The sequence below is a fragment of the Hermetia illucens genome, chromosome 4 (genome assembly GCF_905115235.1).
Source record: "Hermetia illucens chromosome 4, iHerIll2.2.curated.20191125, whole genome shotgun sequence".
Lineage (NCBI taxonomy): Eukaryota > Metazoa > Arthropoda > Insecta > Diptera > Stratiomyidae > Hermetia > Hermetia illucens.
In genome coordinates, this window is record NC_051852.1 from 167,079,241 (window position 1) to 167,106,807 (window position 27,567).

General features: G+C 40.5%; 1 protein-coding gene across 1 annotated transcript; it reads right to left on the reverse strand.

The window, feature by feature from the left end:
• Positions 1-171: 171 nt before the first annotated feature.
• On the reverse strand, positions 172-27,452 carry LOC119654312 (SH3 domain-binding protein 5 homolog). Its single transcript, XM_038059635.1, has 5 exons — positions 26,839-27,452; positions 2,865-2,927; positions 2,540-2,717; positions 2,262-2,464; positions 172-2,204 (listed from the first exon to the last, which is right to left on the reverse strand). Exons 1-5 carry the CDS (start codon positions 26,875-26,877, stop codon positions 1,410-1,412), a joined length of 1,278 nt encoding a protein of 425 aa, XP_037915563.1. The 5' UTR covers positions 26,878-27,452; the 3' UTR covers positions 172-1,409.
• Between the last annotated feature and the right edge of the window lie 115 nt (positions 27,453-27,567).

Here is a 27,567-nt window from a genome sequence, read left to right on the forward strand (position 1 = left end):
ACTTGACGACAGGCCCGGATCCGGGAACTTTCATCGACATGAGGACAGACCCGGACTCGACTATATGTACTATTTTACCGACTCTGACGACGACTTGATCACCGATTCCATACTTCTCATTACAGTCTCTTTGATCGGGTGCGCAGATGATTTCAAAATGAAACAAACTACTTCAAGTTGACTTCAGCTGAGTTTATTCAATAAACGCTGAAACACTAGTTTTCTTCCTTAAAGTTAGTTTCAAACACACTTTTAGTTTACATTACTTAATTTAACTGAGATTTACAATTTTTATCCTCGAGATTCTTAAACGTAGATAATACAGAATTGAACGAACCTAAAGAGTGAAGCTTACGGAAAACGAAAAATTTCATCTTTTTGCATTGAAAATAATTTTTATTTCTTCTTCTTCTGTACCTCATTAAATAATCAGACAGTCAAGCAAGCATCTATGACGATAATGGATTTCAAAAAAAAAAAAAAGATCATACATCGCCGTAATGTTTGAATATTCGATTGTATCATGCTTTCGCGTTAGGATGAGTTTGTTTGGAATGTTTTGTGCTATAGAGTTGACAAAATATCTTGAAATTTACTGATATATTACTATTTGACAAGCCGAGCTATACAAACCCCCTCCAAGAAGCAAGGTTTGATCATTTCATTTGCGAATGTTAAGATTTACTATTTCAGTGATTTACTACATTTTGGTTTTATGTATGCATGAGTGTTCTGACGATTCTCAAGTTGATTCAAAGTTTCCAAGAATGAAACTAGTTTCGCGCTAACCATCGGAAACTGAAATCTTGATCTTGTAAAAGTAAAAGCTCCGATTGAATGGCAAACACAATGCTCCGTATCTACCGATCTACGGGATAAGATCATATTTTGCATAAATTTCAATAGACTACTACCTAATGTCGTCTCCAAAAGACCAATTCCGATCAAGATAAGTCCACTCCCGATGATCTAGTTGCAAACATAATAAATATTCTCATCTCCAATTGTGTGAACATTGTCAATGTTTTCACGAATTTTTCTGTCATTTTCTGCTATTTGGTATACCTTAGAGCGAAGAACTACTTCGAGAAGCTAATGAGTACTTATCATTTTACTCAGTGCGTGTGTGTACATACTTTAGTTGGTATAACGACATGCCTGGCATGGACGAATGAATCAAAGTCGTAGCGGAAATGTAGATCGGTTTTACGATGATGGAAGCGCTCACACTGTGCCGAATAGCCCATAAAAGATATTTCGATAATTGACATTAGTCTTGTCTACATTTCGGCTAGACTTTGGTCCCTATAACGTTTTGGTATGGAACAGCTAATGCTTACGAACTATTTTGATATAATCGGGTTAGTAAATGCAGAGTGCCTTCAGTTCAGCCTCTAATCCATACAACTTCAGTTCAGAGACCGTCGTCGTTGCTTGTGGTAGCAAGTGTTATCAGAAATTTCATTAGATATGCGTGCCAGCAATGGAAGTTCGCGCATCGAGACGTTAACAGAGGGAAGCGGTTCGAGCTTGGATAATTGTTTAATTGCTGTGAACTTATCAGGTGTTGCTGGCATGCTGTTGACTGATGGGTCATCGGTCCCGTTTGGTTGTTGCTGTACTGTAATCTTACTATTCATCGCTGCACACTCTTTCATCATCATCAAGTGGTCCAATTTGTCTACAGTTGCATTCAGTTCACTCTCCCAAACATCTTGCTCCTGTTGTCCGTCACCACCTTCCACAGGTCGAACAGCAAGCGTTTTCACTTTTCTTCGCAATGCCTCCAGATCATAATCTTCGCCATCATCGTCCAGGCAAGTATCGTCACTCTCTGCATCTCTCTCACTTTGTACTGAGCTTGCCGTTAATGATGAGACACTGCCCATCGAAGGAAATTCGCATTTATCTAATTCGAGATTGTAATCAGGCACAGGACATAGTTCGGCACCAACACCTGGTTCTCGTGGACCAGGCGGAGCAGCCAAATGTAAATCGCCACGTTTTTTATGGATCTCTTCACTAATGTGTTCTAGGTTGCGCAGTGCAGTCGAGTAGCTTCCTTTCGCTCCTTGCAACTGTCCTTGCAGCTCCTGAATTCGACTTTTTTGTGTGTGTAGTTGATCTTGACAGATTTGTTTTTCTTCAAAATATGGTCGCGACTTTTGGATGTTGCGACGAAGGCGGTCTTCAAGTTGCTGAACCTAAACAGAAAAAAAATAGTTATCATCTCGAAACTTTGCGCAGTCATTGCTCATTACCTTCAGTTCAGCTGCGTTGAATGCTTGTGCCTTACGTTGATGTTCGGCATGACTTTCGGCTTTTTTATTCTCTGCGTCCATAACCTTGGCAGTTGCATGGTTCAGCATCTCTTGCCAAGCGTTGTCGAATTGCCACTCATGAGAATTACTCATAAATCGTTTTTCGGCCAACGCCACCGTCTCTTTTGCAGCTGCGTGAATTTCTATATGAAAAAGAAAAGCGGAAAAAAAATGAATACACGTTCCCATTTTCCTAAAGGTGAAATGATATCACGTACCATTTGCACGCTGAAATTTCACGGCTGCTTTTTGGCATTCGACTTGGGCATCTTTTGCCTTTTCCAGCGCTTCATAGTAGGGACGAGCCTTCTCTATGCAGCTGCCAAGCTTTTTAGAGAGCAATTTCAACCGTCGCGTTGATTCATTAAGCAAAATTCTAAATGTTGAGTTCGCCTCCTGTATTTGAAATATTTGAAGAAAAATAATGGAAGGCGTCAGAACAATGTGAAAATAGAGTTTTCTTTTTTTTTTTAAATATTTATTTTAAAAGAAGTGACACTGCGGAAACTCCAGCAGTTGTCATCTTGAACGTATTCGACATACCTCCAATTCAATTTCCAGTTTGTTGATTTCATCTGTAGCCGTGTTGAGGTTCTCGAGTTCAATCTGGAAATGGGAAAAAAGTCTCTTAATTTACATTGTCATAATTCATATGTACGCACATCACTACAGCATTTAAATTGAACATAATTTCCATTTTCAAAGGCTTAAAATCTAGTCAATATTAGGCAGCTCTGAATAAACTTAGATGGCCCTAAAATTTCGCTTGGTATTCGCCGCGTTCGAGAGAAGAAACCTCCGAAGAATTTTTGGCCCTCTACATGAGGATAGACGATTCCGTAGCCTACACAATGACGAAATCTATGAGCGATACCATGACCGTCCGGTTGTGGATAAAATCCGGCTCAATAGGTTACGATGGGCGGGTCACTTAATCCGTATGGATGAGGATGATCCCACCCGGAAAGTCTATAAGGGCAACATCTATGGTATAAAAAGAAGACGAGCCAGACCCTGCCTAAGATGGAGCGAGGGCGTAGGTCAGGACACCAGACAGCTTTTAGGGATATCGAATTGGTGGACCTCGGCGCAAAACTGGGATGTCTGGAATTCCCTATTAAGGCAGGCCTAGACCGGATACCGGTTGTTGCGCCGTTGCTGATGATGATTGAAAATAAGATCAGGAAGACAAACATTCATTGTGAAAAAAGAAAATTAGAGGAAAGTATTAAAACGAAATGAACCGTCCACTTTCGGAAGAGAGCCTGTGTGGAATCGCAAATCCAAGAACAAAGTCTTTTATTAGGTGTAGTGCACTATCCCTTAAAATCGCCTATTTAACGACCTCCTGTGTCCGGATAGCTGAGTGGTTAGAGCACAAGGCTGTCGTACGGAAGGTCGTGGTTCAAATCTCTCACCGGTGGCAGTGGGGTTTATATCGTGATTCGACGTCGGATACCAGTCGACTCAGCTGTGAATGAAATACCTGAGTCAAATCAGGGTAATCTCAGGCGAGCGCAATGCTGACCACATTGCCTCCTATAGTGTACTGTAAGGAACCGTTACGGTCTTGAATGAAAAATGAGCACACTTCAAGGCCCTGATCCAATATGGATTGTTGTGCCAACGATTATTATTATTATTTAACGACCTCCCCTGCGCTTATAGATTTTGGCAAATCGAACGTTTTCAAGAAGCAAATAATGCGCAGATTCTTCAGTGAAAAAATCCTTTCCGAAGTATCTACGTCTAAGATTTAAAGGGACCTGGCAGATGGATATGAAATGGGGGCCATCATCCCTTCCTCATATCAGTCACATATAGCCGAGACCACCTCTGCGTGTTAGTTTGCTCGAATGCCCCAATGTCTGCTTCAAAAATGCTTTGTTTAGTTGGCCACCTTTCAACAAGTAGTGGTAGCTCTGCACCAATTAGCTTGATATGGTGTTGCTTTAGTCAAAGTCTTAGGTAGAAAAATCGAGCCCTATTGCCAATAAAATTGCATCCCACCTGAAAGGTAGCCCGTAAATTTATACCTATGGATTGAGAGCTATAACACATCGTTCAATAAGTCCCGGGACTAGCGTAGAAATGGCGCTAATAATGCCATTTATATACCAAGGTTCGGAAGTACCAACCTTCAGATAAGATGTGTCAAAATTTGATGTAATTCGAAACATAACCAAGAAAGCTATAGTGGTTAAACTGACGCTACCTTTGCAATCGTGAAAAAATGGACCAAAACGAGTTTCGTGTGCTGATAAAACATTGTTTTCTAATGCGGAAAAAACACTGTTCAAGCTCAACAATGGCTTGAAAAACGTTATCCGGACTCTACTCCGTCGAAAACAAGCATTTGATGCGGAACGCTCGGGTCGGTCAAATGAGGGAGTAACTCCCGAAAACACCAAGCAAGTATTGAAAATCGTGATGGATGACCGCAAAATGAAAGTGCGCGAGATAGCTAAGATGGTGAACATATCAACTGGTAGTGCATTTACTATTTTGCACCAAAAATTGGCTATGAAAAAGGTTTTTTCCAAATGGCTGCCGCGTTTACTCACAATGGAACAAAAGCAACAACGTATCAATGATTCGGAGAGCTGTTTGACACTGTTTACTCGCAATAAACAGGGATTTTCTGCGTCGATATGTGACAGTGGACGAAACATGGATTCACCATTTCACTCCGGAGTCAAGTCGGCAGTCAGCTGAATGGCGTACGACCGGTAAAAGACCGGCAAAGCAAAACACAACAGTCGGCCGGCAAAGTGATGGCGTCCGTATTCTGGGATGCGAATGGTATAATTTTCATTGACTACCTCGAAAAAGGAGAAACCATCAATAGCGACTACTACATGGTGTTATTGGATCGTTTGAAGGACGAAATAGCGAAAAAACGCCCACACATGAAGAAGAAGAAAGTCATCTTTCATCAAGACAACGCACCGTGCCCCAAGTCAATCAAAACGATGACCAAATTCAACGAATTAGGCTTCCAACTGCTTCGTCATCCTCCGTACTCGCCGGATCTGGCCCCCAGCGACTACTGGCTCTTTGCGGATCTCAAAAAGATGCTCCAGGGAAAAAGATTTGGCTCAAATGAGGAGGTGATCGCTGCTACTGAGGCTCATTTTGAGTCAAAAGACAAATCGTTCTACAAACATAGCATTGAAAAGTTAGAGAAGCGTTGGAATAATTGTATAACCCTTGAAGGTGATTATGTTGATGAATAATAAAGAATTTTGCCGATAAAATGTTGTTTTCATAGTTAGTCCCGGGACTTATTGAACGATGTGTTATATGACTGCCGGTTCTGGTCTCAAATTTTAGATACTGATGGTTTGCCGCTCCTCCATCTTTTTCTGTATATTTTCCACTCTGCAAACGTAGGTTACCCAGCAGTTGTTTCATCTTGCTGAAGCGCCTCGAATAAATGAAGCTTTACACAGAAGCATCTTCATCATGAATGTTTAGCCGAACTTAGGCCCTCCTTCAGAGCTTTGTGGACATCTTTAAACCGATTTCACCCCATGGCCGAATCAAACTTCAAAGCGCCATTGGGGAGTGCTTTAGTCATTTTCCTCTGTTTTGCCAAATTCGAGTTCTACCAAGATGTTTTACCCTCTTTTGGTATTCTGTGGCGAAGAAGCAACTTGCGTGTTGGACACACGCAGATGCGAATCGCGGTTGTCATGAAACCGAAAGACAATTTTTGACAGCCAAAAATTGTTGTATTGTTTATCTCTTTCAGAAACCAGAAAGCAAAACATAAAGCGCCTGTCAGTAAATGACACCGCTAAACTTAACCACTGGCGGACGGAGCTTACGCTAGGTGGCCGTGCGTCAAGCCAATTTCTGCGTGAAATGAGTAAGTTGGGTGGTGACAAAGTCGGTACCGGGCTGTTACAGTCTTTGTGACTGCAGAGGCTCCCGAAGAGGACGCAGGCTATCCTGGCATGTGCCGATTCGGGGTCCTTGGGCATGTTAGTCGCACCGCGGATAAAATTGGCGAGGTGTCCCGACAACTCAAGTCAGTTGGCTCAGCTGCAGTAGATGGTGGCAGCATTAACAGCTACCGTCTCTGAGTAAGCATTCCTATCTTAGGCGCAGAAGCTTCGAAATGTTTGCGGTTAGCATCCAGCCAGCCTCTTATTGGCGAGATCCTGGTACACGGCTAATCAAACCATTTGGCATGATTAGATTAAAAAACAAGAAGAAAAAAGTTGACTGACGATTTCGTCCAGGGCAGAGGCGACTCATCACCCTAGGAGCACCGTGACCGAAAGTAACGACAGATGGTAATCGCTCCACTTAAATATAATCGCAAACACGTAATGGATACGAATTATATTCAATCGAAATCCGTCATAAGTCCACACCTAAGCCAGGCCGAAGAAAATTTTTTGTTGAGGATGCTGAGAGTCCTGAGTCCGCACCCACTTGGTGACGGACTGGACTACTTGGGAAGCAACTTACTTCCTCTTCTTACTCCACGGACTCCTCTCCTCGGTGCGAGGTGAGGTAGCATCTGATGAGTTGCCTCTGCTCTGGGCGAAACCGTCAGTCAACTTTTGCGTTCTTTTTTGAAAACTTGAGTGTTTAACCCAAAAAAGAGGAATCTGTGGACTATAAAAGAGGAAGTAAGTTGCTTCCCAAGTAGTCTGGTCCGTCACCAAGTGGATGCGGACTCAGGACTTCCAGCATCTTCAACAAAAAATGATTATATTCGCAGTGGATTCATATTTCTTTGCTCTTTATTTGAAGAGCTTACACGATTCGCGATGTTTAGTGTGTTTTGGTTGTATTTTCTACTTCTATAGGTAGTTTGTTTAGGGCGTCGATACGACTGCCGCGCAGTCCTCCATAGATTGCCATTATTTAAACTTAGCCTAAAATACCAAGATGGTGCAGCCGCAAAGATAAATAATGTACATACGCAGCCATAGTTCTATTTACACAGAAAAATCAGATAATCTTAGTATTACATCTATTTGAGTAAAGGATTGTCACATAAGTAGGACAAAGGCCTGGAATTATAGTGAATAGATTACATTGCGTACTAATCTAACTAATTTCTTCGGAATCGACCCTCTAATCTTGGAAAAGGGCAATATATAACATTGCAGATAACAGATTCTTTGAATTAAGCTATTCTGGTCTATCAGAGCTAAATAATGACATGCATAACCTAATCGTGACATGTTGATTGGAAATGTGCCTCTCGATTCATAGAACAAAATGAGCTTTTGGGTCGATTCTAAATAGTCGTGTATTTGTTTCATAACTTGCAATGAATTATAATGTTTTACGTCTCCCACGCTACTTTCAAATCCTGGCAGGAATTAAGCCGAGGGTGATACAATTTGCAAATTGAAAACGAATTCAAATGAAACGAAATTTATGTATTTTAATATATGAAAGGAAAGGCCCCCCACATGAGGATGGACTATTCCGTAGCCTACATAACCACGAAATCTATGAGCGATACCATGACCGTCTGGTTGTGGATAAAAATCGGCTCAATAGGTTACGGTGGGCGGGTCACTTAATCCGTATGGATGAAGATGATCCCACCCGAAAAAGTCTATAAGGGCAATATCTATGGTAGGAAAAGAAGACGAGGCAGACCCTGCCTAAGATGGAGCGATGGCGTGGGCCAGGACGCCAGCCAGCTTTTAGGGATATCGAATTGGTGGACCTCGACGCAAAACCGGGATGTCTGGAGTTCCTTATAAAGGCAGGCCTAGACCGGATACCGGTTGTTGCGCCGTTGATGATGATGAAAGGAAAAACCAAATGAGCATGAAAAGACCCTAAAGCAAAATTCATATAATCTAAAAAAAATAAGGCAACAATTAGAGGAAAGTTATTACAAAATACAACGAAAAGTGAAAATAAATAAAAGATGAACTGAAAAAATGGAAAATAAAAGAAAATAAAAAGTAAATCTGCGAAAAAATTGGTATAAAATCGGTTATAAAGTAGCTAAATTTCAGTCAATCAAAAAAATCCTACGTGCTTCAATATAGTTCAAATTTGAATTTGATCGGTTGAAAACTAGACGGCGCTAGATTTTAGCTCAATTCGAAAGACCTGGTTTCAAAAAAAAAACTGTTTAAAGTTTTGCGTGTTAAAATTGTAAGGAAATTAATATTTTATCTCTAATTTACGATGCCTGGGCCATACAGTAGATCTTCGAAAACAAATATTTTTAATCCTCTCATTCTCCTTGGAGAAAAACATGCTCGACGGGAGTCTCTAGCTTCTTCAGTGAGAGGACGCTCAGAATGCGCTATATCCGTGCTGTCAGCTTCTGAGCAAAAGTTGTAACAATAAAATGGCTTTTTTGTTGAGTATGCTGGGAGTCTTGAGTCCGCATCCACTAGATGACACACCAGACCACTCGGGAAGCAACTTACTTCCTCTCTTGTGGTCCACGGGCTCCTCCTTTTTGGGTTAAACAGCCAATTTTATCAAAAAAATTGACCGACGGTTTTGTCCAAAGCAGAAGCAACTCATCAGACGCTGCCTCACCTCTGCCCTGGGAGCAGCGTGACAGAAAGTAGGGACAAGTGGTAATTGTTCCATTTATATATAATCGCAAACACAACATGAGTGCGAATTATATTGAAGTGAAATCCATCGTAAGTTCGGAACTAAACCAGGCCGAAGTGAATTTTTGTTGAGGATGCTGGGAGCCCTGAGTTCGCATCCACTAGATGACGGACTGGACCACTTCGGAAGCAACTTACTACTGTTTGCGATTATATATAAATGGTGCAATTACCACCTGTCCCTACTTTCGGTCATGTTGCTCCCAGGGCAGAGGTGAGGCAGCGTCTGATGAGTTGCCTCTGCCCTGAACGAGACCGTGGGTCAACTTTTTTTTAATAAAATGGCATTGTAATATCAAGTTGATTCATAACTTGCATTATACCATTATAGATATCATTATCATAAGTTATTGCAAGTTTTGCTGTTGGAAGCAGATTCAGGACCTTTTGCCCATACCGTCACATTAAAACTTCTGTCCTAGTTTTGAGTAAATCCGCTCAAGCATAGCGTTAGTTACTCATCTTTCATCAGGCTCGCAATTACTTTCATTTTCTTTGGTCGCCTTTTATGCCAAGTACACCATGAACTCCCTCCTTCAGAGTATATATGATGTTTTTGGTGCGTTTCATTTTAGAAATTATCACACAGTGCAGCAATTATAGAGGTATCACGTTGCTGATACCGTGTATAAGACATTTTTCGCTATCTTCCTCCGCCCATTCCAAAGAGGTTTCACTGCCGACAAATGAGCAATACACCAGATTTTTTATACGTGGAAAGCGATGAAAAACTGTTGGAATATGGCCATTAGTTACACCATCTTTTCATCGACTTGAAGGCTGCTTATGATAGCATAACCAAGGGAACATTGTATACGGCCTTAAGAGAATCCGGTATTCCGATCAAATTGATAAGATTGACCTAGCTTATCCTGACCCATGCACAAGGTCTGATAAAGGCAGGAAAGTGATCCTTTCTGGGCCATTCTAAGACAAGGGGATGCTTCTAATGCATTCTTTGAATCTAACCCTGGAAAAAGTGATCCGCAATGCTAATGTAAATGCGAAAGGCTCCATCCTCTTCAAGTCCCCCCACCATGAGAAGAACAACTTGAGATCTACAATCTACCTTCATTTAGATCGAGTCGGCGGGAAATGACGCGAGATTTTGGGCAACACAATAATGAAGGGAAGGCGGAATATATGCTGGCAAAGTGAGCACCAGAAACCAAACAAATAACCGCATCGGATGGCAGTTAAATGAAAATAGTAAAGATAAGAGGCTACAGCCTTCAAACCGTTGATAATGTCGGTTGGAAATTACAACCGATAACAGCTACAACGATGATACTCATGCACGGATATTCGCTGTCAACTGAGCCTGTTTCAGCTTACAAAATTGTTCCGCTTGAAACGTCTCACCATAAGGTGAAAACTCTTACTATAGAAGACAATCACAGTGCTCATGTATTCCTCGGAAACTTAGGCTCTTTGCAAGGAAAATTGCGAACTCTCGGTCGCGTTCGAGAGAACAATTCTCCGAAGAATTGTTGGTGCCCTTCCAGAGAATGGACGATTCCGTCGCGAATATAACGATGAAATTTGTGAGTGATACCGTGACCGTCTCGTTCTTAATAAAAGATGCTTAGTGGTTTTCGGTTTTAGTGGATCGCATAATCGGTATGGGTGAGGATGATCCAGCCCTGAAAATCTATAAGGAAATATCTATGTTTGCAAAAGTAGACTTGTTAGATCCTACCTCAATGATAAGATAAAGCGTAGCCCAAATAGCCTACTCATTTTCATAAAATATTACAATAAAACGCGTTACTCCCGACAAGACCTATTTTACGTTTTCTAATGGAATTTTTGGCATCAGTAGAAACATCTATTGACCTATTGTAAAAGACTAATAAACACAAATAATCCATAACACATTATTATTCATCAAATAAACTTTAAAGTTAAATGGCGAAATTTGCAACACCAAGACCTTACTCAAGAAATGCACTTTTTCGGCCATTTAAAATAAAATTGGATATAAATTTTGAATAGTTAAACAATCATTTTCGCAAATAAAAAAAAAGTGGCCGAGTTTCGCGTCGTAATTAAATTCCGCACCAATAAGAAACCCATTTTGACAATCCTGCATCATCATCTTGGTATATCAAAAGTCTGTGCAAATTGAATACCAAAAATGCTCAGTGATGTATTGCGTGTTGTCATGGGCTTTTCAATTTCTGCAGCGAGGACGAAGAAGATATTTTTGTCTTCATTGTTATTGAAGATAAAACTTTGTTTCATCTTGAGTCTAAACAGGACACCATATAATGGCAAAAAAAGAAGTATAAAATGTCTTAACTGAAAGACTCATGGGAACAGTTCTTTTGGATTCAAAAGGAATACAGGAAAATGTGCTTTCACGAGCGTGAGCATACGGAAGCCAGATATGCATAAAGAGGGATATAAACAGCCATCGCGACCGGGATTCAAATCTGGAGCTCGAAGATCGAGAGGCTCATAAGCAACCAACTCAACCATCTCGCGGCCAATGGTGTCTTTGACAATCAATATCGAAAATAAAACCTGTTCCAGATATACTATTCAGAACCTTTGCGGTGGGTTCAATTGCTCTACCACGATCCGAAAAGTTCGAAGTATGGCGGGTGTATCAAAACCGATTCGTGTCTCTGTTGGTGTTCATCAAGGAAGCGCCCTCGCACCACTCCTCTTTGTTCTTGTTATGGAGACCGTCACACAGGATAACCAACGTCCAGCGCCCTAGACACTGCATTATGCAGATGATGTTTTTCTAGCGTCTAATAGCAAAAATGATCTCGAACAACTTGTCCAAAAATGGAATGACCGCCTCATGCAGCACGGTCTCAGATTGAATCTAAACAAAACTAAATTTTTGACGACCGATTCTCATGAAACAGGCACAATCACTGTCAGCGGCACTGATCTGCCCACAACTGAGCAATTTAAATACCTCGGGTCAACGCTATCAGCCAATGGAGAATTGCGTTATGAAATTGCTTCACGTATTAACGCAACCTGGATGAAGTGTCGTTCCACAACTGGTGTTCTTTGTGATCGACGTATCAATGAACGTCTCAAATCGAAAAATTACCGCAATGTCGTCCGTCCTGTCGCTCTCTATGGTTCTGAGTGTTGGCCAACTATAAAAGACAGTGAACGGCGTCTTGCGGTCATGGAGACGAAGATGTTACGTTGGACTAGTGGCGTGACACGTTTTGATTACATCCGAAATGAGGTGCTCAGAGGTGGCGGGGAGGAAGGCGGAGCGGTAACCCTGTCGGCTGAACCAAAACAAAGTGGCCGAGGAGAAGCTCCACGTGGTGGTACCGGGAAACGCTGTATCGCATTGGCTTGCCGGCCGTGATGCAGTAGGCGAATGCTCCAAGGCTAAATTAGGGCGATCAGACCCGAATCTGCACGGGGACTCATCTGAAGTGGCTTCGGCCACGAAACCTTACCAGGGCCATACTGGTACCATGGGAACCGAGGTAGCCCCTGGAGTCTTATACTTCGGGAGAATTCCTGTCGTATATGAGTACAGCTCGGTTGTTTGCGGTTGGCCCCCTAGTGGGAGCTTCATGGGGGTTGTGGTTATGCTCAAGTGAGAAGAGACCTTCAGGCCTCGGCGTGGTGTTGCGTTTCAACACGGGTACCGCACTCCTTAGTTCGGTAGATTTAGGCAGGTCTTGCATCCACCAGTATGAATGCTAAGCCATGCACTTGGCATAGACTGGTACCGTTGTTGCTTTGTCACAACGGGGCTCTGATTGTGGTCCCAAAATCAATCCGTGTCTTAAGAAGACCGTAGGATTAAGTCTCCACGACAGGTACCTACGTAAAACACTCAACGACTTAACATCGGAAATGAGGATATCCGCGATCGTTATGGGGTTGCATCGATCGTGGAAAAGTTGCGAGAAAGGCGTCTTCGATGGTATGGTCACGCAATTCGTTGCCAAGATTGGTCTGGGCAGGCCTAAACAACGGTGGTTTGATACGCTGGATGGGGATTTAAAAACCTCGAGATTGCACCCAGATCAGGCATTCGATAGAGCCAAATGGCGAAACCGATCACAACGAGCCGACCCCGCTTGTGAACGGGACAAAGGCTGAAGAAAAAGAAGAAGAACCTTTTATTTAACAAAAATCGATAATTGAAAATGTAAGTCTCGCCTTATCGATTTAGTGCAATAGAAAGAACTTGACGTAATCCTCAATATGCATAAGATAGTGTTATCCTGACAGAGGAAAACGTTTTTGACTTTGAAATACCCCCTACACTATCATCTAAATAAGGATTTATTACTGTGAAAAAAAAATCATTCAAATCACAAAGTATAAACAATTTCCTATCTTATTCATTATTCCTCCATTGACGTAATCATTAAATCATTCATTAATGACGAAAGCAGACGCTTATTGCTCTCCAATCGAGATACGTCTGTACAATTGAATGGAAATGTGTATAAGTAAACAATATGCAAATTATTTATCAAATATACGAGAAGGAAACTAATAAAGTAATAAACATATAATGAGAACTCGAGTATTGTACGTTTTCATATTGAGCTGTAAAACATCGAGCCCCGAATGTTCTTCATATTTGCACATCATGACGTGCGTATTTCATTATCAGGAAAAAGGTTATTAGTCCTTAAGTCGATATTCCCAAAGTATTTACGGAGAAATTCGATTGTAATGGTATTTCCGTCCCTTCCGACAACATCAAACTGAAGTTTACATATTATGTGTTGATGACCTCGGTGGTCGAAGACCTTTTTAAACTACTATAATACTTTGCGTGATGTTGTTGAAACGGTAATTGTGGTGGATAAAGGTTTATTACTTAGCTTGGAATACGAAAAAGGCCTATTCACCTCAATTCCTGTTCTTTCGGTCGTTCATCTACCTGTCGTATCAAACAAGGTACCTGTCCAAAGAATGGTTCACAGAGAATTCAAGGAATCGTTAGACTATTAGGGACAATGCCAAAATATTGTAAAATTCTTTTGAAGGACATGGAAAAGATATCGAAACAAAGAATTGATGGCCCTTTTGTCACTCCGAAGAACCTTTGGAGGATTATACAAAAGGAATTAACACGCAAGAATCTAGCCCAGGAAAAAAACTCGGTACATGATAAGAACAACGAATGTAGTAGCATAGTAACCAGGGTACCCATGATTTCTGTATATTTTAGGAGTCAAGGCTACATTAAGCGTTGAGTATATGAAGCATAAAAGTTGCGTAAGTAAATTCGTTACGAAATTGAGTTGTATTTGTAAAGTAAGCCGACGAACCGTGTTTGCAATGCAATTACGGGAAATATATTTACTTCCGGAAGCTAAAATACTTAATGGACTTGCACATTACTATTCATATTAGTTTTGAATATGACAACTTTATGAACATGAAATGTGTAGTTCCCTTTAAGTTTTCGTAGAAAACAAAACCTTATTCAAGTCGGTTAATCTATCATCAAGAAATGTAATGGAATCTCACTTGTATTTTCTCTATGTATTTCACCGAAGGTGTTGAATAACACTATCATAATCGAGTAAATGAAATAACACTATAAGCCTAGTTATCTTATGATTATGTCAGCATCATATATGGACGAACAAAAAAGGACTGAAAAGAAATCTGAGAGATCCCTCGTAAAAAAAGCAACCGACCTACTGCAAGTTTTATTAGTAGAATTTTTACCGAATTTGGAAGTATCGTGTTCACTCCTAACAATACCCAACTCCGGTGATCAAATAAAGTCTTCTAACCACCCTGCAATTAATTAGAAACTGTACGTTATTACCAATGTAATTATTTCCTTTTTTAAAGATGATAATATACAGAGTGAATGCAGTTAAATATTGCACCCAGAAGAAGGCGACAGTAAAAACGTTAACGAAACAAGCTGTAATGCGTCTTATCATTGACATACAGTCTGTCAAGTAAGACCGTGGTCGACTTCACCGACAGGTAATGGAAGATTTCGCTCTAATTCCTTCGCGAGCCGATAGAGGGAAGCTTTGTCCTTGATGCATTGTCAACAAAGATTCAGTTGTCGTTGATCTTTTGAAAGAGAATCACGTTAAACGCCATGAGTGCTAAGTACGCGCCGCACTACGAGGCTGTGTTCCTTTGCATCCACCCGAAAGGTCCCAAAACGTCGCAATCAGTGAGAAAGTCGAAGGCATTTGTACAGAAGTGGATACAGTGATATAAAGTGACTAAAAATGTCGATGATTTACCAGAACGTGGCTCGATAGGAAAAGTGAACAAAAAAGATGAAAAAAGAATAGTGAATCTGTTTTCGCGGAATCCTGCTTTAACACTGCGGCAAGGACAAGCAAAATTAATGGCAAAAGGTTTAGATATATCCTACGAAACTATCCGAACTCATCTTTGTACTCATGATCTGAAATGGCGCAACACAATGACGAAGCCTCTGTTGACTGAAAAACATGTGACAAATCGACTCGCTTGGGCCCATGAGAATATTAATAGAGATTTTGAAAATGTCATTTTTACTGATGAATGTTCTAAATGAGCACGTTCTGTCCTCACGGGAGCCTGGTCAACTTCCACCAATAGGCTTGTTCAGCGGACCGTAAAACATGGAATAAAGGTGCATCTTTGGGGCTGCTTCTCAAAGCAGGGATTCGGCACTTTGCACCTCTTTACTGGCAACCTAAATGCCGAGAAAATGATAAAAATCTCCAAAAATTCTTTACTGCCATCTGCCAAACGATGGTTCATCACAAGAAATGAAGATTGAATTCTGCAGGAGGACAAAGATCCTAAACACCGCAGCAAGGTCTGTACTCAGTGGAAGACTCAATCTGGCATCGTTACATTGGATTGGCCGTCACAGTCGCCCGATGCAAACCCTATTGAAAATGTGTGGGCATATATTATATTAAACGGAAGCTTCGTGGAAGACGCACATACAGTATGCAAAATTCGTATTCGTACACCCATTTTTTTACCTATTATTTGTTATTTTTAAGTCAAATATAACATTAAGAGATAAATAAATTGTATATTATTATAGCAAATGAAGAGGTTAATTCATGTACATAATAACAAGTATAAAATATATTTTAAACTTAATAATAAAAACAGTAATTCATATAACACTCAAAACAAAATTCGTATTCGTACACCTACAGACTTCAAAAAATGTGCTAGAAATATAGTTTTAGTACTTCGTGGGAAATCCTTTTTGTTTTATTATTGCTCTAAGCCTATTTGGCATTGCTTGAACTAATTTTTGGGTTAAGTTCGGTGAAATATTTTGCCATTCGGTCTGCAAGGCAGTTTTCAGGTCTTCTTTATTCCTAATACTGTAATTTTTTAGATTGTTCTTGCAAATAGACCATAAATTTTCTATTGGGTTAACGTCAGGACTCTGTGGAGGCGTGTTTAAACACTTTCGACAATTGTAGAGTAGCCAAAGCCGCGTGTGAAGTGCCGTATGCTTCGGATCATTGTCCTGTTGAAATATATACTTCCTACGAATTCATAAATTTTGTGCACTCTGATGTAAATTAGTTTTAAGAATTTGCACATATTGCTTCGCGTTCATTATTCCATCAATAAAATGCAAGTTTCCAACACCAGAAGCTGCAAAACATCCCCAAATCATCAACGAACCACCTCCATGCTTAAATGTAGGAAGCATGTTTTTTGGATATAGCCTCGTATTTTTTTCTCGCCATATACGAACCCGTCCGTCCGACAACTTTAGATTAATTTTGCACTCGTCTGAAAAAATTACTCGTTTCCTATAACGAAAATCCTTGTTTAGATATCTTTTTGCAAAGTTTAACCGTTTTCTTCTATTGACATTATTGATAAATGGCTTAGAAGCGGCAGTCCGGCTCTGTATACCGAATCTACGCAAATAATTCCGAACACTTTGGGGTGTAATTTTAATTTGGAACTGGTTTTGCAAAAGTCCTGCTAATTTCACTGCACTTATCGTGTTATCCTGTCGAACAACACGCCGAACAAAGGATTGGTGTCTCCTTGACAAAATTAATCTGTTTCCATTTCTTTTTTTCTTCTCGATTCTACCAGACGAATTGTAAATCTTTACTACAGATTGAATTGTCGAGTGACTCCTATGCATAATTTTTGCAATTTGTCTCAAGGATTTACCATCCTTGTATAACTGTATCACTATCTTACGATCACTGTTCGAAAATTCACTACCTTTTCGACTCATTTGGAAAATTTGTTAAAGAATTAACTCTTTATTTGTAATTCCCAAAACACTTTAGCTCGAACTGTCAACCACACTTTTTCAAGAATTCACGGTTAGAATTTTACAGTGCAAAATGATTAATATCGTACAGGGATTGAGTTCAAGCCGCTAGTCGGGGTGTACGAATACGAATTTTGCTTCGATTGAATTTGGAAATTGTTCTCTTGAACAAACGGATGTAAATAAAATTTAAGATTAATGTTCTATAACAACTACATACATATTTATGTAAAAAATTGTTATATAAGATTGAACGAATTTTCTATCATTTCTCAGAAATAACCCAAAAACCCGCAAAATATAGGGTGGACGAATACGAATTTTGCATACTGTACACTTTCAAGCGTCTTACGAAATTCGTCGGATCTGGAGATCCTTGCCACTAGAATACGCCGTCAAATTAGTAGAAAGCATGCCTCGGAGATGCCAGGCAATTATCGACGCCAGTGGTGACTGGACACATTATTGACAGAATTGCATCATTGTTTGTAATGTGTACAATGAATATGAAAGTTTCATCAAATAATTTTTTTTATAAATTAACACGACCACGCTCTTACTTGACAGACTATCTTCGAAATTGAACTGTTAAAATAGAGTTAGAAGTGGAAAAACCCACCGAAAATGATTGCGTTACGTGTCATATCAGGAGAGACTGATCAGTCCATCAGCCCAGTAGAAAATTTAAAACCTTCCTCGATATGTCTATTCTCACATCGAGGAAGGTTCTGTATAGTCAACACACAGAGAGAAAATGTCTCGGGTGAACTTGCTTTTTCAAGAGTAAGACAATTGGATATCAAGGGTGATGGCATCGTGGTCACTGATACCGCAGACGGTTTAAAAAAATGGGACAGTGTTTGGATTTGCAATTGCATACATTGATATTGCTAATTGTCTGGAAATGGTCAAGGTATGAATGGCCGTCCCTTACATTGTAGATAAGCGATGCCAGTTTAAAATGGGAAATATTGCGTCCAGTGGGGTATGTGGTCAGCCAATGGTACAATTTGAGACCATTATTATTGATGCACTTGTCCAACTAAGAGGTCTGTCTAACATTTCAGTCGCCCCCAAAATTAGGGACCACAATTTGCCAGTTAAGCAAGGTTGTTCCATGTAAAAGGTTTTGATGGTGGATAGGACGTCTGGATTAGATAATTGGTGGGGACAGTAGAGGGAAACGAGGTATAAAAAGTCGAATTGTTGTGCCTCCGGTTAGGTATGAGACACTTTGGTCAGGATGGTGCCTGCCTGTGCGGTAAAGGTTGAATTTTGGAAAAGTAGGTTTGTATTGACAGTAAACCTGGTCTCACACGGGGCACTATTTGAAGATTATGTTCGGTTAGAAACAATTCGAACTCCTGCCTACGAACCCGACTACAAAGTTGATGATCAACTAAATGATTCTAACGTTCATAATTGAATGCCATAAGATTGATTATTACATTGAACATCATTATGAACTGCCGGGATTGGTCGGCAATTCACGGAGATCTGGGATGGCTTGGTTAAAAGGTGCATGTGAAGGGAAGAGTTGAACTGAGAAGAGAAGTAGTAATCAAATGATAGCTAAACAAATCTTACAAAAGTATGAATATTTTTAAAAGAGTTTAAAATAAAACACTAACAACAGTTTATATGATTAAGGAATGGATAACAAATCACCGATAAAAATGCAATGAGATTTTGCCAAATGTACGCTGAAAGAAGAACTAGAAGAGGCAAGAATTATAATGAAAGTAGGAAAACTCCTCCTCCTCCTCTTTAACCTGGCCCTCGAGAAAGTGATCCGTGATGCTGAGGTGAATGCAAGAGGTACGATCCTCTTCAAGTCCACCCAACTACTGGCCTATGCTGACGATATCGACATCATGGGAAGAACGACCCGAGACGTACAAACTGCCTTCATCCAGATCGAGCAGGCGGCGATTGGCGCGAGATCTTGGGCTGCACATCAATGAAGGCAAGACAAAATATATGGTGGCAACGTCAGCACCGAAGACGAATCAACCAACAACATCAAACCGCACTGGTCAAACACAAACACGAAGAAGAATAAGGATAGGAGAATACAACTTTGAGACCGTTGACAATTTCTCCTATCTAGGGTCGAAAGTCACAACCGATAACAACTACGATGATGAAATCCGCGCACGGTTGTTGTCAGCCAACAGAGCCTATTTCAGCTTACAAAGACTGTTCCGCTCGAAACGTCTCACCATAAGGTCAAAGCTCTTACTGTACAAGACTATGATCTTGCCAGTCCTCATGTATTCCTCGGAAACTTGGGTTCTTAGCAAGAAAAATTGCGAACTCTTGGCTGCGTTCGAGAGAAGAATCCTCCGAAGAATTTTTGGCCCCCTACATGAGGATGGACGATTCCGTAGCCTACACAATGACGAAATCTATGAGCGATACCATGACCGTCCGGTTGTGGATAAAATCCGGCTCAATAGGTTACGGTGGGCGGGTCACTTAATCCGTATGGATGAGGATGATCCCACCCGGAAAGTCTATAAGGGCAATATCTATGGTAGAAAAAGAAGACGAGGCAGACCCTGCTTAAGATGGAGCGATGGCGTTGGTCAGGACGCCAGACAGCTTTTAGGGATATCGAATTGGTGGACCTCGGCGCAAAACCGGGATGTCTGGAGTTCCTTATTAAGGCAGGCCTAGACCGGATACCGGTTGTTGCGCCGTTGATGATGATGATGAATGCCCTTCAGCTAGCTAGCTTAAGGTTGAGATTATCAGCGCGAATTATCTGAACAATTTTCTAACTATTTATAGAAACGAACTAAGAGAAAAGCTCAGTAAACTGGATACCCAAAGTAATAGCCTGCGGGGAAAAAAATAAAAAATTCAAAGGAGAGCTCCGAAAATCCAGCCAAGAAAAACAGTAGTCGTAGTCGAAGGTAAAAACGATATTTACCGGGTAAAAAAAAAATTAAAAATCCTGAGAAAAAAGTGCAATGGTGTGAAGATGATATCGCCAAATCCATAATTATTTATTCGACTGTAGTAAGATTTAACAAGCTAAAAAAATGTCGTATCCATCTGTTAGACCGCTGCAACGAAGGGCCCAAAATAAAGAATATTCATTTACCTATTCTGGACAACATTTGTGTCCTTTTATTCTGTAAAACGAAAATAAGAGAGACATATGGTTACAACCAATCAGCGGATACAACTTTATGCCCAGCTGCCAATGTGCAAGCAGCAATGCTAAGAGGCCTTTTCGGTAATTGGAAGCAGCCTATATTTTATTATTTCCACCGTAGAATGTCAAAGGAGCTCCTCTGTGAAATAATTAGAACTGCAAAAGAACTGCGCGACTAACCAAGTGCTTCAAAGAGAACTAGGGGTGACATTTGAAAATCCTTCGTAAGATTATAACTTCGTATTTTCAGTTTCACATGTAATAAGATTTTGGTCTTTTAGAATTATCAAAACATCGCGACCGGACAGCAAAATCTTCGTGTTCACTGTTGTTCGCCATCTGATAGAACTCCTGCGAAATCACTTCATCGATCAGGCGTGACAAAAGGAGGCGATATTATAAAAAAGCTGTTATCCCTTACTTCAGATGAACTGAGCATCAGACATAAGATTTCCTTGGCAAATTTAAATATGAAAAGGGCACAGCGGCAAAAAGTAAAGATCGCCACAAAGTTAGTCTCCCACACCATTGATATGGCTTTCTCTAGGACTGGAACTCTTGGTTACCTTGATGGTGAACCGTGAGTGCAATGTTCAACATTTTTCAAATTGACATTGCTATATTTAACTTACTTTGAAGAATTTAATCATTACAATAAATTATAGATAAATGATTGGTTCACCGTTCTAAATGTAAGAGTTCCAAGCGCTGATTACAGAGAAAGAGTGAAAGCGTTCGGTCTAGGCGGATCAAGTGCAGACCAAAATCATAACGGGTATGAACCGGACAATGTAAGACATGCGAGTGAAGGGAAAGACAACACTACTCCCATTTCAAAACGGTTTCATTTTGTGGAAACCCTGTAAAGTAAATAAAAATAAAATAAAGTGTTTACAGGTACGAGGGTAGTTCAATAAGTCCTTAGAATGACCATCGGATGGCGCGCGAATCGCCCTAAATCATCTGTTTTTGGTCAGCGCCACTCCCGACTAGATATATAGTGCAGTCACAGTCCACATCTTCTGAGTTTACGTGTTTTTATAACCAATTGAAAAAAAAAATTGCTTGTTAAAAAAACGAGTTCAGAGCGGTAATAAAACATTTTCATTTAAAGGGCTTAACTCCATATGAGATAAAAAATGAATTAGACTCGGTTCATGGCACATCTGCCCCCGTCTTAGCAACGGTTTATAATTGGGTAAATGAATTTAAGCGTGGTCGTAAATCATCAAGTGACGAACCACGTTCAGGAAGGCCCGTAGAAGTGACTACTCCCAAAATAATAATAATAATGGCACAACAATCCATATTGGATCAGGGCCTTGAAGTGTGTTAGAGCACTTCATTCAAGACCGTAACGGTGCACTAGGAGGCAATGTGGTCAGCATTGCGCTCGCCCGAGATTATTACCCTGATTTGACTCAGGTACTCATTCACAGCTGAGTCGACTGGTATCCGTCGTCAAATCACGATGCAAATTTCACTGCCACCAGTGAGATTTGAACCGCGACCTTCCGTATGACAGCCTAGTGCTCTAACCACTGAGCTATCCGGACACGGACACACTCCCAAAATCATCAATAAAATCCACGATATGGTGTTGAAGGATAAAAGATTAAAAGTGCGTGAGTTAGCTGTGACCACAGGGATATCAATAGGTACAGTTTTTTTCAATTATACGTGAAAAATTAGGCATGAGAAAGCTATCAGCAAGTTCACAGTTTTTTGGGATGCCCGTGGAATTATCCTTATTGACTAATTGGAAAAGGGTAACACAATTACTGGTGAGTATTATGCATCATTATTAGGGCAGCTGAAAGAAGAAATTAAAAAAAACGACCACATTTGGCGAAAAAAAAGTTCTTTTTCATCACGACAACGCCCGAGTTCACACGTGCTTCGTTTCAATGGCTAAAATTGAAGAATTAAACTTTGAATTAGTCGAACACCCACCGTATTCACCAAATTTAGCCCCCAGTGACTTTTTCTTATTTCCAAACTTGAAAAAATGGCTCGATGGACAGAGATTTACGGACAACGAAGACGTCATTGCCTCTGTAAGTGCCTATTTTGAGGAACTTCCGAAAACACACTTTTCTGAAGGATTAAAAAAACTTGAAAAACGATTGACCAAGTGTATAGAGCTCCAAGGAGATTATGTTGAAAAATAAAAAAAAATTTACTTAAAAAAAATGGTTTTTCCACTTTATTCTAAAGACTTATTGAACTACCCTCGGATCTTGCAAACGAACAAAGCACTTGTCGAGCTGTTCAACTATACGATAGGAAGTATATCCTTACCTATCGATTAAATTAGAATTTTTGGAAAATTTCTTTTCGATTATAACAAGTAAAGGCGGTCTTAATTATCATCCTAATCACTTGCAATTAAAATACAGAATGGAACTCTATGATATGTCCAATTCGGTTAACACCGGCATAGGCAACACTCCTGACTTGGATCCTGTAGTTACGGGTAAGATTTAAATCTAACCTATAATTTCCAATATATCTGACATTTCTTTTCAGGTAATGTCCTCTGCTCTTCAACAGAGCCTCCACCACTGGAGGAAATTCAACAGGATGATTTCAGCGAGTTTGAGTACGATGAACCCGCAAACTTGGCAGGCTCATTTGCCATAAAATGAAGACCTTACATTCGGAGATTACAGTGGACGAAGCTGTAACGACCGGGCTGACATGGGTGGACCATCTTTTCGAGAGAGGATTATCTAATCTGGTGGACCTCGGCGCAAAACCGGGGTGTTTGGAGTTCCTTATTAAGGCAGGCCTAATCCGGATATCGGTTGTTGCGCCATTGATGATGGTTATTAAAAACAAAATTATTCATAAAAAAAAACGGATTTTTTTGACCTGTCACGTCTACTTAAATTATCATAAACAACGAAAAGTAGAGGAAGATGACCTACATTTTGAGATTTCGATCATTTGTTGAATTGTGAAATAAAAAGGGCTAAGGATAGCAACTGAACATTCGTTGAGTGGAAGCCATCGTAGGATAACCCAATCGTAATTAAAATAGGAAAAGGAATAGGTGGATTCAGCACGGAAAGGGAACTTAACAGAGATCAGAACACCTCTACGAGTTGACCTATTAAATTTCCACGGTCTCTGTCACAAAGAAAAACAGAAGTAGTTCGGAAATTATAATCATTTCACCCAAACAGATTTCAGAATTGCAAATAATGTGGTGCTGGAAAGCCAGGGGCAGATAGATTTAAGTGCAATACCTTGGTTCTTAGACCTCTCACATTTTGATACTTCGGCAAGGTAGGCAGACAAAAATTTTTCGTAGTTTGTTCCTCTTGTAAGTTTTGATGAAAACATTTGCATTTGCATTTGGCTCGCTTATATTCAATTCAAAACCCGCTAAGGGTATGAATTACAACGAACGAAATCGCATTTGTTAGAACCTACAACTGGTTTGACCTAATAAAAATGGAAAATTTTTTGTTTTGGGATGAGCTTGTCCAGAGCCTACCATCTACTTGATGGCGGGCTGCACATATTTGAGAAGTAACTTACTTCTGCTATTCAGTGTGCGGACTACTCTTTCGTGGGCAAGCGCCCAGTACTTTTAAAAATTTTATAATATTGGCTATGCGGTTTCGATCGCAGGACAGAGGCGATCTCATCAGACGCTGCCTCAGCGCCTCTACCCTGCGGAGCAGCGTGACCGAAAGCGGTAAGTTGATCGCAGGTTTTGAATTGAATATAAACGAGCCAAATGCCACCTGTTGCCGCTTTCGGTCACGCTGCTCCGCAGGGTAGAGGCGCTGAGGCAGCGTCTGATGAGATCGCCTCTGTCCTGCGATCGAAACCGCATAGCCAATATTATAAAATTTTTAAAAGTACTGGGCGTTTGCCCATGAAAGAGTAGTCCGCGCACTGAATAGCAGAAGTAAGTTGCTTCTCAAATATGTGCAGCCCGCCATCAAGTAGATAGTGGGCTCTGGACAAGCTCATCCCAAAACAAAACATTTTCCATTACCTTCTACAGCTTGGAAGGAATTTGTAGGTTTGGATCGAGGTCGTAAGGATACGTCTCCGTTAAGGGAACTATTATACTGCTGGGGGTACCATTCCGCTTGTTAATATTAAGAATTTCGAGAAAGGAAGCGAAATTCGTGAACACTAGTGTCGGATAAGGGTCCGAGCTTGGTATATAGGTTAAGGGGTCTGAATGCCAGGAAAATTGCTGAAATTTGGAGGAAATAACCTCGCTGCATCACATCACTCCGCCCCCACATGAAACCTAGGGGTTTCAGCCACTGAACTCGACACTGCGCTCCCCATCATACGGCGAAGCGATCGCGACATTGATTTGGGGCGTAAACGGGCTTCAGCCTGGATAAGGAGACAGCCTTTTTATGTTCACCGGACGAGTATCGTGTGGGAGGTGTGGTGAAGCTTGTATTTCAGGAGGCGCTTCAATCCCGAATCTGTGAGACCCGATCTCTTGTCGAAGACCGAATCACTTGGGAGTCTTGGGTTCTCCCCGTATACCAGCTCCCCGGGGCAGGCAGCAAATTCCTCTCGGCGGGTTGTTCTTAGGCTGAGTAGGACGAGAGGGAGGACCTGAGTTCAGGACGGATCATCGCGAGCCAGAATGGTGGCTTTCAGCGTCCGGTGCCAACGCTCTAGCATCCCATTGGATTGCGGGTGGTAAGCCGTAGTTCGCTGGTGTTTGAATCCCAGGAGTTTGCCTAACTCCGAGAAAAGGGTGGAATCAAATTGCATTAGGTTGAGGGGTCTGGGTCACCGGAAAATTACTGAAATTTGGAAGACTTTTGGGAAAAACTTTAAACGTGTGTATTTATGTTAATATTGAGAATTTCGAGAAAAGGAGTGAAATTTGTGATCACTAGTGTCGGGATGTGAGCTTCAAAATGGTATATAAGTTGGGGGGACTGTCTGAGTGTCAGGAAAATTGCTGAAATTTAGAGAAATCTTGGGTTTGTATCTCCGTCAATATTGAAAATTTCGAGAAAAGGAACGAAACCCCTGTATACCCCCTACTAATATCGGGAAAGTGTCTGAGCTTGAAAATGATATATAGGTTGGGGGGACTGTCTGAGTGCCAGGAAAATTGCTCAGATTTGGAAGAATCTCAGGAAAATCTTGAGAATTTCAAGAAAAGGAAAGAAATTCGTGATCACTGGTGTCGGTGGAGAGAGCTCCAATAAGTAGAAGAGGAATCCGGAAAAGAGGAAAGCATCGGTGCGTAGTTTGCGATGCTACGCACTACTACCATCTTTACGTGAAGCTCGTGTCCATCTAATGAAGTGCAGATTCTGGACGAAACCACAGTACAATATTTTATCTATTCGTTGGCAATAAATTTACCACGAAGAGCTTATGATAGTCATATTTATAGCAGCTACTCATGCATAACTACATTCAACTATCGCTGTTTAGGCAATAAAGAAGTTCTATAGAATTTATATTAAAAATACAGTGGATCGGCTACATGGATGAGCAGGTTTAAGACGCGATGGCAATTTTCGCAATTCATTAACGAATTTTGCCAATTTTGTGAAATGAATATGGTAATCATGGTTTATTATGCTGCACGTTAGTAGTTGATTAAGGAACGCAATATCTGATCGTTTGCTACATAGAAGCACTGACTGACCTTGTACGATTTCCCAAAACGTTATTTGAATGTGCGCCGAATTTATTAGAACTCATTAGCTCTGTACAGGCAAAGAATTATGTTCAACTTCTAGTTTGGAAACATTAAGAGTTTTATCAGCTTTTTTTCAGTGTTATATTGTTTTATTCAATTTCTCCGCTTTGAATGGAATTGAAAGATCCAGCTGCCTCTGCTGTCTGACCAGTTTTATGATGAAATATAAACTTCGGTAGGAAAAACCGAAAATCAAAACAAACTATAACCGGATTTATGGCGATTTATATTTCTGCGGAGTATTTGAGCTGTTTGGCAAAGGTATGCATATTGGCTTGTTATGATCTTCCAGAGATACACCTGTTTGGGCTCTGTGTATTTCTGTTTTGCTTCAATTCTACTTTCTACCCTGTTTTGTGCCTTCTTAGGCTGTCCCAGAGGAGAAGGATTTTGAATAGTTCAAATTTTAAACCGTGTCTCGGAATTAATACAGACAACAGTGGTTAATGCTTTATAATGAAAAGTCTTTGTCAACTCCAGCTCCGGTTCGTATTCATCTCAGCACGTTGTTTGCGAAAGACGAGAAGATTCATTAGGAATACAATGAAAGAAGAGGCAGCTCTTCCTCATACTCAAGCAACTTAAATCAAGCATTTCCTTGTGTCTCAAACTACAGTTACTTAAATTCATTGAAACTGTTTCTGTTTTTGTACACTAATGGCCGCGTATTCCACATTGCTGATAAGAGGCTCGCGACTCTCTAACAATAACATTGCAGCACATTCTTCATGACTTACACATTTCTTTATTCTCGCATGGAAAACAAACCAAACGCCTACCTGTATTCGCGGATCCAAATCCTCTGAATTAGAAGCCATGGCTCTTCTTGCTCACGCTGCAATTATTCCAGGCGAGCAAGTTTATTGTCGATTAACCCCACAAACAAATGTAATGGAAAACCGATTGGGCATATTACACAACGATTTTCGGGAAAATCTTTGAGAAACGACACTGAACAAGTTCACATGCTTTTATAAAAAAACTTTTCACATGACTTGAATGCCGATTACGGTATTGCGACACTCACAAACGGAATTCGTCCTCTGGAGCAAATAATAATATTCGCATTGATAATCGATCACACGCGTCTCGTTTTTAATTTTCCTCGTCTCCTAAAACACACCAAGTTGTCGTTCGACCTTTAAACCAGATTTTTTTAATGTTAATGTATGTAATGACGACACAATTTCACGAACGGATTGCACGGATGGGTAATTTCAAGAATGATCGACTGGTCCGGACATGCAACGTATTTATATGCACTTGAAAGTAAATAGATGAAAATTAAAATCCAGATAGGAAATAGAAATTTTTTTTGAGGAGACTTTCTTCTCAAGTTTCTGACTTTTAATGTTTTGACAAGTAGTGAACCTCGTCTTGCTCAAACGTAAAGAGCGAGATTCGAAGCCGCAGAGTTTAAAACAGAACGGAGCGTCAAAACATGTGTTGTTGAATTTCTTAATAGAATGATGCAATGTTTTTAAATTACAAATCTAATCATTTTAAAC

Excerpts from the sequence above, each read along its gene's own strand:
- LOC119654312 (XM_038059635.1), bottom strand. The coding sequence starts at position 26,877 with ATGGCTTCTAATTCAGAGGATTTGGATCCGCGAATACAG. Across the intron at positions 2,718-2,864 it reads AACTGGAAATTGAATTGGAG|GAGGCGAACTCAACATTTAG; the intron begins GTATGTCGAATA and ends TTTCAAATACAG. Across the intron at positions 2,465-2,539 it reads GAAATTTCAGCGTGCAAATG|AAATTCACGCAGCTGCAAAA; the intron begins GTACGTGATATC and ends TTTTTCATATAG.